This window comes from Sylvia atricapilla, chromosome 1, assembly GCF_009819655.1.
Source record: "Sylvia atricapilla isolate bSylAtr1 chromosome 1, bSylAtr1.pri, whole genome shotgun sequence".
NCBI classification, from domain to species: domain Eukaryota; kingdom Metazoa; phylum Chordata; class Aves; order Passeriformes; family Sylviidae; genus Sylvia; species Sylvia atricapilla.
In genome coordinates, this window is record NC_089140.1 from 103,669,323 (window position 1) to 103,682,844 (window position 13,522).

Consider the following 13,522-nt stretch of genomic DNA (forward strand, 5'->3'; position numbering starts at 1 on the left):
TAGAAAGGTCTTGTGTGCTCTTGTATCAGCTGTAGCAGCGAGTCCCACTTAGGTAGTTTTTCTTGTACAGAAGCCATTCCGTGCCCTTGGTCATCACAGAAGTAAGACTGAGGATGTACGCAAGAAACAAAAGGGCCTGAAGAGAGAGACTAGATTACAAAGCAGATGTGTGATTTCCACATGAAGAATTAAAATTGTGTGAAGGCTGAGTGGAAGGTTTTGCAGTTAGGGGATCTTTTTTTTTCTGAGCATATTATCAACTGTTCAACAAATGTTAATTAACGGAGATTAAGTATTGACAGCAGAGACAAAATTAAACATTTCCATCTAAGTTGTAGGTCTAAACTATCATTTAACAAAAGCATTTTGTCTGTCAGCTGCTTTACCTGGTATTTTGGCTCATCTCTCTGCCTTTCCATCCCTTCATTCCTGATTCCAGCTGGCAGCTGTTGCCTCTGTCTAGCTATACCAAGTGCAGTGCAGTATCAGTCAGTGACAGTCACTTTTTGAGATGCTGAGAGCATCACAGAGTTTTCTGGAATTTCTCCAAAAACAACTCCAGTGCTGTGATCCAAGGGGAAATACATTTGAGGAGTCATGAATTAAAGAAGGGATTCTGAACATGTGTCTTCACTGGAGTCTCTTGGAGAGCCTCAGATTGCAGCTTATTCCCTGTTTTCATTCAATGACCTCATGAATAAAAACGGTTACTGCTTTCCAAGGTGGTCCCTGCCACACAGTACATTCTGGAGCATGAAAAATAAAGAATGCTCTCAGAGAATGTAGTGGAACATATAGAAGAAACACATATTCTTTCTCTATACTGAAAATTAAAAATAGCACTGTTTTGACATTCTCGTAACTTCCAGTGTACATGGCTGAGGAAGAGACAAGAGCATGAGTTCTCTAGAGCATTGTATGACAATGATACAGCAGGTTGAAGGATAAAGCAGAGATGTTTAATGGAACATAAATAAAATGCAGTCTACAAAATGTTGTAAACAGGAGAAAACAAACTTCAATATATTTATTTGAAAGTGCATCTCAGACGATATGGATGGGCACTGACATCTGTTTGACAGAGTGTTGAGGGACTTCACTCAGCAGACATGGTACTCCTTGTGTTCCCAGATCCAAAGGCCTTTATACCTAAAGAACACAAATTAAAAACCCCAACTAAATGTTATAAAGTACATCTTTGGCTGTTGGGCAATTGATTTTTTGTTCCCTGTTCTCTGTGATCAAAGTCACTGTTCTGCCTCTTGGTTTTTATCCTAGTTGGTAAGTTGTAACAATTCTAGCCACGTCGTTGTGGGGTTTTCAGCTCTTCTTGCAGTGGTTTTAATCAGAAGTACTGTCAGACACTGTGATTTCATAAAGTGGAGAACTGAAATGCTAAACTAAGCATTGACAGGTATTCTTTGTAAGGAAAGCTGAAGACCCCCAATCTTTCAAACAAATGTAATTAATTAATTCTGCTAAACCTAAGGACGTACATATGTGCTCTCTCCTTGTGGCTTAGAGTTTGTATCTGTCTGCCAATGTGTATATACAAATATGGAAGAAAATGAAATATGCTCAACACTTGGCCATAGGTCTAAAATAGTGTTTTAAAACATACCCAGAAAACAAGAAGCAGCATATTTAGTCAGGTATTTCACATGAGAAGTAAGCTGTTATCAGTTTTCTTATCCGCTGATGCCTGTGCAAGTTTGGTTGGCTGATGGAGCAATTTCAAAATCAACATACTTCTTATGGGGTGGGGAATATTTTGCCACTACCACTTGTGTTAGAGCTTGCTGTTAGAGTTGCTACTACCACTTGTGGTTAGCTCACAATTAAGGAAGAACTGGAAAGAGAGAAAAACCCAGGCTGAGTCAAGGTTCAAGTAACTCGTGTCTGATGCCAGCTCTATTTTAGCACATACTAAGACAGGTCTTACAGGCCTCAATTTACACCCACTCACTTGAATATGCTTGGCACAGGCTGGAAATTATTGTGAAATGCTGTTTTTTAACTTCCAATTCATAACTAAAGAACAAACCAAAGCCTAGTTCCATATTTAGTGAGGTTGTACTCAGTGATACCCTAAAATGTTTGAAGTGAGGATTAAGGATTAAATAAGCCTTGCAAAACTAAGCAATTTGCAAGAACAGTAAAATGACTGTGGGTGCGTAAAGGAGCAGAGGTGGCAGCAGCAAAGTCAGTCTTGACCTGCCTAATCCTGTAGCATTTTTAACTGATTTCCAAGCTTTATCCAAGTGCTACGCTGCTTTACCAAGGGACTGAATCACAGCTGCATGGCAGAGGAGTCCGCATGCAGCAAGCACTTGGGATTTTCCAGGAGGCCAGTTTGATTTCTTGCTCTCCTGTTAAGTGCGTGCTGCTGAGAAATATGTAAACATCTTCCTTCAGATTTATTACATTGATACAAACTGCCTGATCCCTAAAGTCCTGTGATGCAGGGCCTATATCTATGGTCTCTAGGGAATATCAGACTTCTCGTCTGAAAACATTCCTTGGCGGTGTTTTTACCCATGGGCTGCAGAGAAAAGTAGGAAAAGGAGCCATGTGCTACCACCTTTTTTCTTTTAAGATGAGAAATTTTCCATCTAGTATATCGGAAGTTTGGGAAAACAGTGATCTCTCTGGAGTTACTGCTCATAGCACAAAAAAGAAAGAAAGAAAAAGAAAAGCTGTGTGGAGGGTTCCCCCCAGTATTACTTTCCAGTATTTAATGATAATTTAATTTTAAGAGGCATTTACTTAAGTTCTTTTTGCCTTTATAATGTTCCTAATTTCTGTGATACTGTTTCTGAGTTACTGTAATCCTAAATAATTTTTTTCAAAGGAGATAGTTATCTAAAAATGATTGCAGGGTTTTGAAAAATTAAGTAAGAAGCCAAAATAGGAGCATGGATGCATAAACCATACCAAGGCAGGATAAACTGCTGATATCTAACATGTCCCTGACTATACTTTGATTGTTACTCACCCATTATTTGGATTTACATTGTCAGAATATCTTTGCATTCGTTGTTTGAAATTCCCCAGGAACATACCAAATAATAGGTTAGTAACACTCCAGACTAGAAAAGGCCACGAGAAATATGTGATGACAAGATTTCAGATATTTTCCAGCTTTTGGATCGAATGCAGGTGTCAGGACACAAAGGCATGCTCTCACTGATGCCCTGTGCCAGGATGGGGCCACTGTGCTGCATTCATTTCTCCAGATACAGCAGGGATCCTAGAAACAAGCGATCCAAAGATAGTCCTTAGGTCAGCAGTGAAACGGATCCTTGCTCTGGAGTGTAGGGACACCACCTCTGTGACATCCCCTAGCTGCTGAGCTAGTGTAACAAGCTGCCTTCATGCTGTGAAATGCATCAGTCATCTGATCACTGTGCCATAAGGATGGGTTTATTTGCTTAAATAAAGAGCAGAAACAAGCGTAAAATGTTGCATATTACCTTTATCTCCAGCAACAGAGCGGGGAAGAAGAGGTAGAGCAGGCAAACATCCCCTGGCAGTGCTCGACACAAACACTGTCCTTTTTGAAGGTTTCTTGTGCAGCCTCAGTAGCTCTTTGTCTTCAGTTTGACCTCTGTGTTTGTAGCCTTAGAACAGGGTAAGTGGGTCATGTAAAATAAATCACTGCTTTTCAGCAGTGCTTCATGGGGCATTATAGATCACTGCAGATGTAAGACTATTAAATGTGTGCATGAGCCTAGGAAAACAGTTTTTCATCATAAGCTTAATCTGATGTGGAGCTTGGAGATGGTTATATATGAACCTCGAGGGAGAAAAGATTAGGTTCCAAGATTTTGGCTGCAAAATCCTAAGGCTAAGTCATCAGAATTTTAAGCTGTTTCAGTGACCAAAGTTATTTTTATTTTTGGAAGTGAATTACTGATGACACATCCCCACAGCCCTCGGCACGCAACCTCAGCTGTCACATTCCTCCCTGCCCAGCTACAAAACACATCTGATGCTCTTATATGGTCTCTTGGCTGGGGCTGTTGGCCTTGTAGCCTCTCACCATTGAAGGGGTTTGTGCCCATTTGCAGGTTAACTGGTCTCCCACAATTAAAAACAAACAGGGAAACTGGAACTTGGAAGGTTGTCATTATACTCACACATCCTTAGATATGCTCAGTAACACATCTTCCTGAGTAGGTAGATCTTTACATCCGTACAGTTGTGTCTCACTCTCTACTCAGATGGAGCATCCAGGATGACAAGGAACAAAACAGCTACACCCCACATTTCAGCTGGCTGTTCAGAAAGCAAGAGCAGCAGCACAGAATATTTTTGAAGTGGATAGTTTTCTCTCAAGGATGATACCAGGTTCTTTATGTAGCTTATATTTACAATTTTAAAATCACTACTTCCAGCAAGAAGAATCCAGCTGGCACACCTGCCACTTACTCAGTGTAACATACCAACACCTAACATTTACAGAGAAAACAGGATCAGAAGAAGGGTTTAGGGATCTAGTGTTCCTAACAAAAGTAAACTGCTCTCTGAATCTTAATGCCATTTAGACACTCAAATGGAAAAAATAATCAGGATCTTACATCTGTCCTTCAAGCAGGCTGCTTGCATGTATGCACACAGTATTGAATTGCACAGAGGTGACAAGATCAGTCTAAAGAAGCGACAGCTTAACTTGTTTTCCAGCCTAATGTTACATAGCAACATTTCAAAGAGACAGTTTCCTAAATCTCCACTCTCTTGTCTTTGTCACATGGCACTGCTGGTGAAAACTTCCATGCATGTAAACTACTTCCTAGAACCCTGCAGGCGTCACATGGAGAAATAACTCAGCAGCCATTACTGAAGAGCACCAAGATAGTTAAAAAGTAAACTTTCAAAAAAAAGCAGCATCTGTTGCAACCTGAGGTAGCATAGAACATAACGTGGGTAGGAGAAAAACTGAGGCTAAGTTTGTTAGCAGATAAAACACAAACCCAGGAAAAGAATGGTTGAAAACTCAATTTTAATTAAGCCCATTAAGTGGAAAAAACCACCCTGGAATGAAAAATAAAAAAATAGTCCAAGTATGCCAACTGAGTATACTTTGTCAAGTTATTTACAAATCTGAAGCCAGAATATCTTCTGGAGTTGCCATACAAGCAAGCAAGATGAAGTAACCAAGCCTTCATGCTACCTATCACACATGAAATGAGACAAACCCACCTTACAGGATAAGCTGTCAGAGCCTTTACAATCCTTTGTGCTGAATTCCTACTCCTTGGGGTCTTAAGTCATGTGATACAGCTGAGGGCAAGCTTTGTGGATTAGAGGTCATTATTTTAATTGATAAATACATAGGCAAAATAAATTCTCCTGCTTTCTAAATTGCAGTAGCCAAGAGAATGAGACACACAGAAGAGCATGGTCATACTAAGACCTAACAGAACAATCCTCTTTCCTTTGTATTTGAGACAACATCAGCTCAACCAGTTCTGAATGACTGTGTCTGGTTAAAAGCCATCTTACCAATATAACTGAGGAATATTTATGATATTTTAAAAAGTGAGAGCAACTTCAGCACCTATAGGGTTTTACCAAGTTAATTCTCAAATGACTTGGCTCACATGCACATGAATTAGCTGTAGAAAAATAAAGCATATATACTTTATATAAGTTTTCTGGCCATGTGTTGCTGTTAATTAGTGCCAGCACAGATTCCTTTGCACAAACTTCCTTCAGCAGAAGGGAAAAAATATGCCTAATTCCCCCTTACTTAGCAAAGAAGAATGCACACTTTGACATGAAAGTACTGCTAGAAAACCCATCAGTATTAAAAGGAAGCAAAACCTGGGCATTGCATCTGCTTAAGAATCAGAAGTTCTCTGCTGGCCATGAGGCAACTCTAACAGTCTTTCTCCACCATTTCTTTGGTTAACTACTTACACAATAGTCGGATCCCACTTCAAAAACCTGAGATGAAAGCCTTCTGCAGCTGCATTTTTAAAGATGCCAGCAGATGCTGCTAGGAGCATTTCAGAACCCTGTGACACTGAACAAAACACTGAAAATGAGTTTTCTAGCTTGACTTGCAACTGCAAAAAAAATACAATGGACACACCTGCACATTTGTAAATGTGTAATAGAAATGTCATTCTTCACAAAAGATTTTGAGGTATTTTATCTATATAGCATTCTTTATTTCAAAATGGCATTTATTACAAAAATGTAAAAATCCAGCTAAACCAGAAACATTGAGATTATTTTCCTGGACTATCAGAACTCCAGGGAATGCTTGTGCTGTAGCCTTTCCCTCACAACATTTTCCCGACTTCCAGTCTGATTACAGGCCTAAATGACCTGGAATAGATAAATATATTGGAAAAGACAAAAGCTTTGGAGCTAAATGCATGCAACAAGTTCTATCAGGAAGAAACTGGTAAAAATAAATGACACCCTGATTGAGATTATCTGCAGGCATCCAGGGATTTTCTCAGTCATCCTTGTCTTTTGCTCCATGTTTCAGGATGCGCGTGAATTCGATGTAGTTGAAGTTGCCCTTTTTGTCGATGGGGGCCTCTCTGTAGAGCTCATCCACCTCTTCATCCGTGAACCTGTCCCCCATGGTGGTCAGCAGCTCCCGCAGGTAGTCTTCCTGGATGAACCCTGGAGCACAGGGCAGGAGGACACAAAGAGATTTTACATTTATCTGCTAATACATGGGTGATCATTTCTTTCTTTGAGTACTTTCCCTCAATTAAAGATACCTACAGTCTTCATCTGCCAAATTAAAACAATGCCATAAAAGTCTATTATTAAAATTGCCAAATAATTACAAGGATTCAATCAAATCAGGCATCTTAGTATGAAAGGTCCTACTACTTCAAATAAAGACCATATATGCTTTGCCTGTGGTGTTCCAAATATAAACATTTATCAGGATTCATATTGGACATCCTTCCCAACAGCAGGGCTACACTCCCAATAGTACCAAGAACCTTCTAACAACTCAGTATTTTAAAAGTCACAAAGGAGATCAGTTCACCTTGAGCATTCCTATTGAAAAACCACCGAAAAGTGTCATGGAACTTGACTACTAACATACAACAAGTGCATGAAACATGGGAAAGTTTACAGCATTTCAAATTGATCTTAAATCAGTGGTAAAACTCAGATTTACCAGACTGGTTGCAAAGAATACATTTTTGGCATGGTTTATTAAACAAGTAGGCTTGTATAACTTGTGAATGTTTCTGTCATCACTCCTGTGAGTTATACAAGATTTTTCTTGCATTCATTTTTTTCTCCTTTTGGTGCAGCTTAACAGAGGGAAGGGGGATACAAGTTGCTGACAGAAAACAACTTCTTCATAAAAGCACAATAGCTTTGAAAACAATGATTCCCTTTATAAAAGCAGCCCCAAAGGTGAATTTTAAGTCAGGAATAAATTAAGACCCTGGTTCCTAATCAACACCTTTTATACTTTCTCCTGTCTTGGACAACAGAATGAACTGACAGAAATTTGAAATTTCTACAGAGACTAAAAAGGCAAATTTAGCACATGAGAATACAGGCACGACTTTCAGTTTGCAGAAGTTGAAATTTTCAGAGGTAAAAAACTGATCACCGTTTCTATGAACACAAGTATTTATTGTTACAGAAGTAAGTAGAAATAATACACGTAAACAGTTGTTTCACCCACCTGTTGCTTCTTCATCAAAGCAAGCAAAAGCATTCCTGATTACGTCCTCCGGGTCGGTGCCATTTAACTTCTCACCAAACATGGTGAGGAACATGGTGAAGTTGATGGGGCCCGGAGCCTCATTCATCATGGCATCCAGGTATTCATCCGTTGGATTCTTTCCTGCAAAGAAAGGGATTCACACTTGCTTTACCTTTCAAACTGAACAAGTAACGTCAACACAAGCTGAGTGTTCATACAAACGGAGAGACATCACACCTCTCACAGCCCAAACTCAGTATTTTGAATTTTGCAGCACAAATTTGCCTGGCAAGCACGAGCAGCACAGGGACATTACCAAGGGAGGCGAGCATGTCGTGCAAGTCCTCTTTGTCAATGAAGCCATCCCTGTTCTGGTCGATCATGTTGAAGGCCTCCTTGAATTCCTGGATCTGCGACTGATCAAACATCGCAAAGACATTGGAAGTGGCGCGCTGAGGGCGCTTCTTGGTGGTCTTCGTCTTTGCCCTTTTGCTAGACATGGTGGCTGTTGGTTCTGAGGAGACAGAAACATATCCAAGATTTAGCCTTATTTAATCACACTGCAAGTCCTTGGGTGAACGATGAGCAGGACATCAAGTTTCATGTTATTGGCATATACCCCAAAGTGCACATTTATTTCAGTATCTCCTGCTCCATTTTCTTTCACTTGCTGTTAAAACTATAAAGCATTTGAGTATTCAGGGGCCAGCACTGTAGGTCAATAACAGGCTACATCAAAAATACCAAGTCAAATCATAGCTCTTGAAAGGTAACTCTCACAGTGCTCGTATTGCTGATTCAATACTCCAGTTGCATCTTTCACAAATTAAGATGACTCGATATTCGGGAATCTAGGAGGCACTGTTGACATAGAAGGAAGGATATGTGCTGCTAAACTAGCACAGAGGTTAAATAGATCAGACAGTATAGTAAACTAGCATTTCGGAGGGGAAAAAACTGTATTTTAGGCTCTGAATAGCATTTGTTAGACTAGCTGCCATTGAGAGAGAGAGCACTGACTTGGTTCAAAAGCTCTACAGTGCTATTCCCTTACACAGTGTAACTACTACACAACACATGCCAATGCCAGCATACTCATTTTAAAATTAATTAAAGGCATAATAGCTCCAAAAATGTGAAGACTGTTTCTTTTAAACTATCAACCCTTAGAAACATTAATATATTTTTGTAAATTTTCACATTATCACAAGTGTACCAATGTCATTGCTTCCCTTTAAGCTGTTAGATGAAGAAATAAACATGGTAGATTATTATATATTATAACACTAATACATTCAGGGTAGAAGTGGGATATTTAAGTTAACTGCATGTCTTGATCTGGGAAGTTACATGCAGTGTTCCAACTAAATGTATGACAGCACAAACTCAAAAAGCTGAGTCATTTGCTGAACGGCAAACACAAAGCCCTCAAGACTGCTTTTGGATTGGAAGTTAGATGCCTTTAAATGTTATTTCCAAAAGTTTCAAAACTTCAGCTTGCGTTAGCTAAAACTGAAGTGTAATCCATACTGCTATAATCCTTCATAATGCTCAAACAAATTGTTATGCAAACCAGATTCCTTCTATCCTTGACTGAATTTTACAGAAAGCACCCATAGCAAATGTCTCTTGAAAGAAGAAAAATTAATCTTCACCTGTAATTGCAAGGATATCAATATTCTGAAATTTACACTAAGTATTAGTTTTATAATTTAGAAACAAATTGTCTGGTCAGAAATGCAATGCTAATCACAGTCATAGCACAGTTCTAACTGTTTCTCAGATAACTTGCTCAAAGATAGAATATTTTCTGTTAGACTCCTGAAAAGCAAGACTCAAGTCACTAACTGGGATTCATCCTTAAAAAAAAGGGGAGTAAAATTAAGCAAAGTAACTCCCTTATACAGTCAACTCAATAAGCAGGCAAAAAGCAGTTATTTTTGGGGTTTTTTTAACTAAAAGGAAAGACATTTTACCTTGTTTTGTATTAGATATCTGAGAGGGGGTACCAAGCATCTGGATCATAAAAGGAAATTCCATGGTTACGTCCTTCTCAGTCTGTCCACACAGACAGCTACTGATTTCCCCTGCTAATTCCACACTTTTAAATCCTACGTGCATCTACAACGTTCTTCTGACGTACAAAACAAACCATTATGTCCTGGACTAAAAATAGCCCATGAAATGCAACTGCGCATCGCTCAACAACGCAGACGTTCTCTTCAGGGCACTAACCACCAGCCACCCGAGATGTCTGGCCTCCACAACACTGCAACAAATAAACATGAACTCTTGACTTCCAGATGCTTATGTTGACAGCTGACAACAAAGGTAGTTTGCATCTGAGCTGCAGCCAAGGGTTGTGCATCACTTTGGTGGTTTTCTTACTGCTGTAAAAACCCTCAGGCAAGCTATCATTTAACTCTGGATTATTGATTAGAAGTTCCACTACTCAGAATAAAGCCAAACACTACCTTTTAACAACTCTTCTCTAAAATAACAGTTTCAGCAGTTTTCAGGATATGGCTCATTCAAAGTAAACAAAAAAGTTTCCTCTGTACTTGCTGATACTGACCAAATTGATTTTTGCCTTTTTACTTTCAGATATCTCCATATTCTTTTGTATATATATTGCAGCTCTGTAGCCTATTATTGTGTTCACAGCTAGCATTTTACCTTCTCTGTTAGAAAGACAAAATACATTCCCCAAGGCCTGAGGGTCCAAGGTTAGATTCTTTGGGAACCCAGGTCAAAACGGCTTCCCAACTTTTTTGTAAACAAAGTTTAGTTCCTATCTAAAAGGGGGTGGGGGGTGGTTCAGAAAACCAGGGGGGAATTACCTCATCACCTATGTTTCTAACTGAGGATTCTTGTCAGTTATGCTAATTAGCTGAACATATAAAATTGTATCCACTTGTTACAGTATGCATCATCAGCGTTTTTTTCATCCAGTGTGCTGTGCACCGTAAGGACCCTTAAAAAGGTAATCCCTTTTTAATCACCTGTGTCTGGCTTGTAATTTTAGGATCAGTGAAAAGGCATCAGTGCTGCAAAGGCAGTGCTCCCAGCAAGCTACTACCTGCAATTCTCTGGCCTACAATTCAATCCCAAGCAAGAAGAGGTAACAAAAGCAGACTGTCAGCACATTCTTTTTAATTCTGTTGAGAAGATTGACCTACCAGGGTATATTTTATTAGAAAAAATGAAAAAAGTGCCAATGCTTGCATTACTATTTTCTAAGTTTCTCTGAACCAGGCTTGGGAACTCCTCCAGACCAAAAGTGCTGTCAGCCTAGCTACAGAGAAACATCAGATCTCACAGGACTGCTGTGCCCCTCAGCACAGGTTTGGTGCAGCTATGCCTGGAACACTGGACTCAGCTCTGGGAATCTGTCAGAAAGAGGGTGGTATATTTTGGAACATGTTCAGAAAGCCAAAGTCATCAATCCAGTTAGCCAAAGAGACCAATTTATGATTTAGAAGTTCCAAAAGCGTTTGCACTTTCTGTTATCCAACCAAAAGGTCCAAGCCTAAGCCAACGTTTTTGTAATTGAAGTAGTATGGGCTGCAAATAGAATTTCAGTAGATAAAATGGGAGTACTTCACATTAGATAGTGCAAGTCATGACACGCAGGTTTAGTCCCTGTTGTTTAACACTATGCTGCACTGAAGGGTCTGGGCCCTCTTTTAGAAGCTGTCCAAGATACTTCAAATGTAAGACCTTACCTGTGAGACACACTGTAAGGCAATTCTGAAAATGTCACCTTTCTTTAGGAAGATTTTCACATATTAAAAAAATAATAAATAGGTAGTAGCAGCACTCTGCTGCTTTGTGCTGCCTGTATTGTCATTTGTTCAGTCACAGTGCATATCACACCACAGAAGAACAGACTGTCGTCCTGTGGTCCCTTCCTCTGGGAAAGTGACGAACCATTGGAGAAAAAAACCAAAAACCCCAAAAAACCCAAGTAATTAAAAATTTTCAGCCAAGCAATAAGCTGTGAAAATCGACAGCCCACTAACAGTCATACAAGCTGGACCTGTTCAGAGGCAGTGACCAAAAGTTATGCTTTAGAAAACACTCCAATGTTTTAAAATGGTGAAAATTGTAATAATTGCAAAATCTATCACTGCAAAAAACCAAATTACCACACAACAAATCCCCAAACCCATAGCCAAGAAAGTCTCTACATGAACTAGGATAGAACATCAAACTCAAAAGTCAACCTCAAAGCTAAATCCCAAGTTCTGTCCATGTACTCAATTACAGCATCACGCACAGTCACACATCCATCACAATCTGGGTGGCAACAGGAAGAGATAAGAGCAAAGTGCTCTCCAGCAGATCTGTGTCAAGGCTCAATAAAGAGATTACACTTTATCAAAGTAGACTAGCAAAAACCAAACTACGCTGTCCCACCCAGTCTTAAAAGCCACTTCGACACACTCCTCACTAGTAAGTTTCCCAAAACCCTTGTACAGGCGTCATACTTGCCTCAAAATCCAGCGCCAGTGAGTCAACACAGTCTGCCTGCAAAAGAGAAAAGGAGGCACAGAGGTGATATTATGCTCTCTACAACCACCTGAAAGTAGGGTGTGTAGCCAAATGGGGATCGGCCTCTTCTCCCAACCAACAAGCAACAGGACGAGAGGACAGTCTGAAACTGGGCCAGACTTAGGCTGGACATTAGGAAGAACTTCTTCACAGAAAGGATGATTAGACATTGGAATGGGCTGTCCAGGGAGGTAGTGGAGTCACCGTCCCTGAAGTGTTCAAGTGAAGACTGGACGTGGCACATAGTGCCATGGTCTAGTTCCCAGGGTGGTCGGTCACAGGTTGGACTCGATGATCTCGGAGATCTTTTCTAACCTAATTGATTCTGTGATTCTGAGAGCCGGGGAACCGCTGCACGCAGTCCCCTGTGCGGCTGTGGTTATTCCAAGACGTGAGCAGGAAGGGACAGACCCAGTCCCACTATTTCCCCCCACCTCACCCTCTTCCGACCGCGGCAGCTCCCAGCCCTGCCCCTCTCACGCTCTGACAAAGCCGAGGAAACACCCGCAGAGGGTCGCTGTGGCCGGGAGGCAGCCGAGCCCTTCCGACAGGGAGGCAAACCGTACCTTTTAACACCTTTCAGTTCCCTGAAATGAGGCACAGATGAGGCACAGGGAGCTCGTCCCCGCGGGGTCGCGCCCTGTCCGGCTCACAGGGCGGGGTGGCGGGGTCCGGAAGCTGGAGTCTCCCCCAGCTCCAGCCCGCAGGGCGGATCCCCCTCAAGAGATGCAGCACCGAGCCGAGGCCCGAGGGGAGCTGCGCCCGCGGCGGGCGACGCCGCAAGCGACCCCCGGCCCGGCCCCACCCCTCCCCGGGCCCCAGGCCCCGCGGGCAGCGGGCCGAGCCCCCCGACTCACCTGGCGGCGGGAGGCGGCACCGGCGGGGAGCGGCTGCACAGACACTTCCGGAGAGAGCAGCGGCCACCGCCCTGCCGGGCGGAAGGAAGCCGTGGGCGAAACCATCCGCGCAGGAGGGGGAGGTGGCGGCGAGGCTCATGGCTGCGGCGGCCAGGCGCCACGAGCCGTGTCGAGGAGAGGACCCGCAGCGGCCCGCGTGTTTCTTGTTCTTTCCCTGGAGCTTCTGCCTCCATTGAAGAAGAAAGCCAGAGCCACGAGCTCAGCCCCTCCACCCTGTGTGTGTCCTCCCCCGGCGACGCGTTGGTGCAGCGCGGTGTAGTCACCACATTCCAAAGGCTAGGGGCGGAGAGAGTCGCGCGCCTGCCCTTGTAAGGCAACGGCGGGAGTTTCCTGGTCGGGCGGGTGGGCGGGG

The 13,522-nt window shown here is 42.0% G+C and overlaps 1 protein-coding gene across 2 annotated transcripts; it reads right to left on the reverse strand.

Moving 5' to 3' along the window:
• Positions 1 to 4,983: 4,983 nt before the first annotated feature.
• Positions 4,984 to 13,251, reverse strand: LOC136367635 (myosin regulatory light chain 2, smooth muscle minor isoform). Of its 2 annotated transcripts, XM_066329431.1 has the most exons (5): positions 13,111 to 13,232; positions 12,194 to 12,229; positions 8,016 to 8,213; positions 7,679 to 7,840; positions 4,984 to 6,642 (listed from the first exon to the last, which is right to left on the reverse strand). In XM_066329431.1, the coding sequence occupies exons 3-5, from the start codon at positions 8,197 to 8,199 to the stop codon at positions 6,470 to 6,472; spliced, it is 519 nt and encodes a 172-aa protein (XP_066185528.1). In that variant the 5' UTR covers positions 8,200 to 8,213; positions 12,194 to 12,229; positions 13,111 to 13,232; the 3' UTR covers positions 4,984 to 6,469. The 2 variants fall into 2 exon arrangements, with proteins under 2 accessions (XP_066185528.1, XP_066185520.1); XM_066329423.1 differs by lacking the exon at positions 12,194 to 12,229 and having other exon boundaries at positions 13,111 to 13,251.
• Between the last annotated feature and the right edge of the window lie 271 nt (positions 13,252 to 13,522).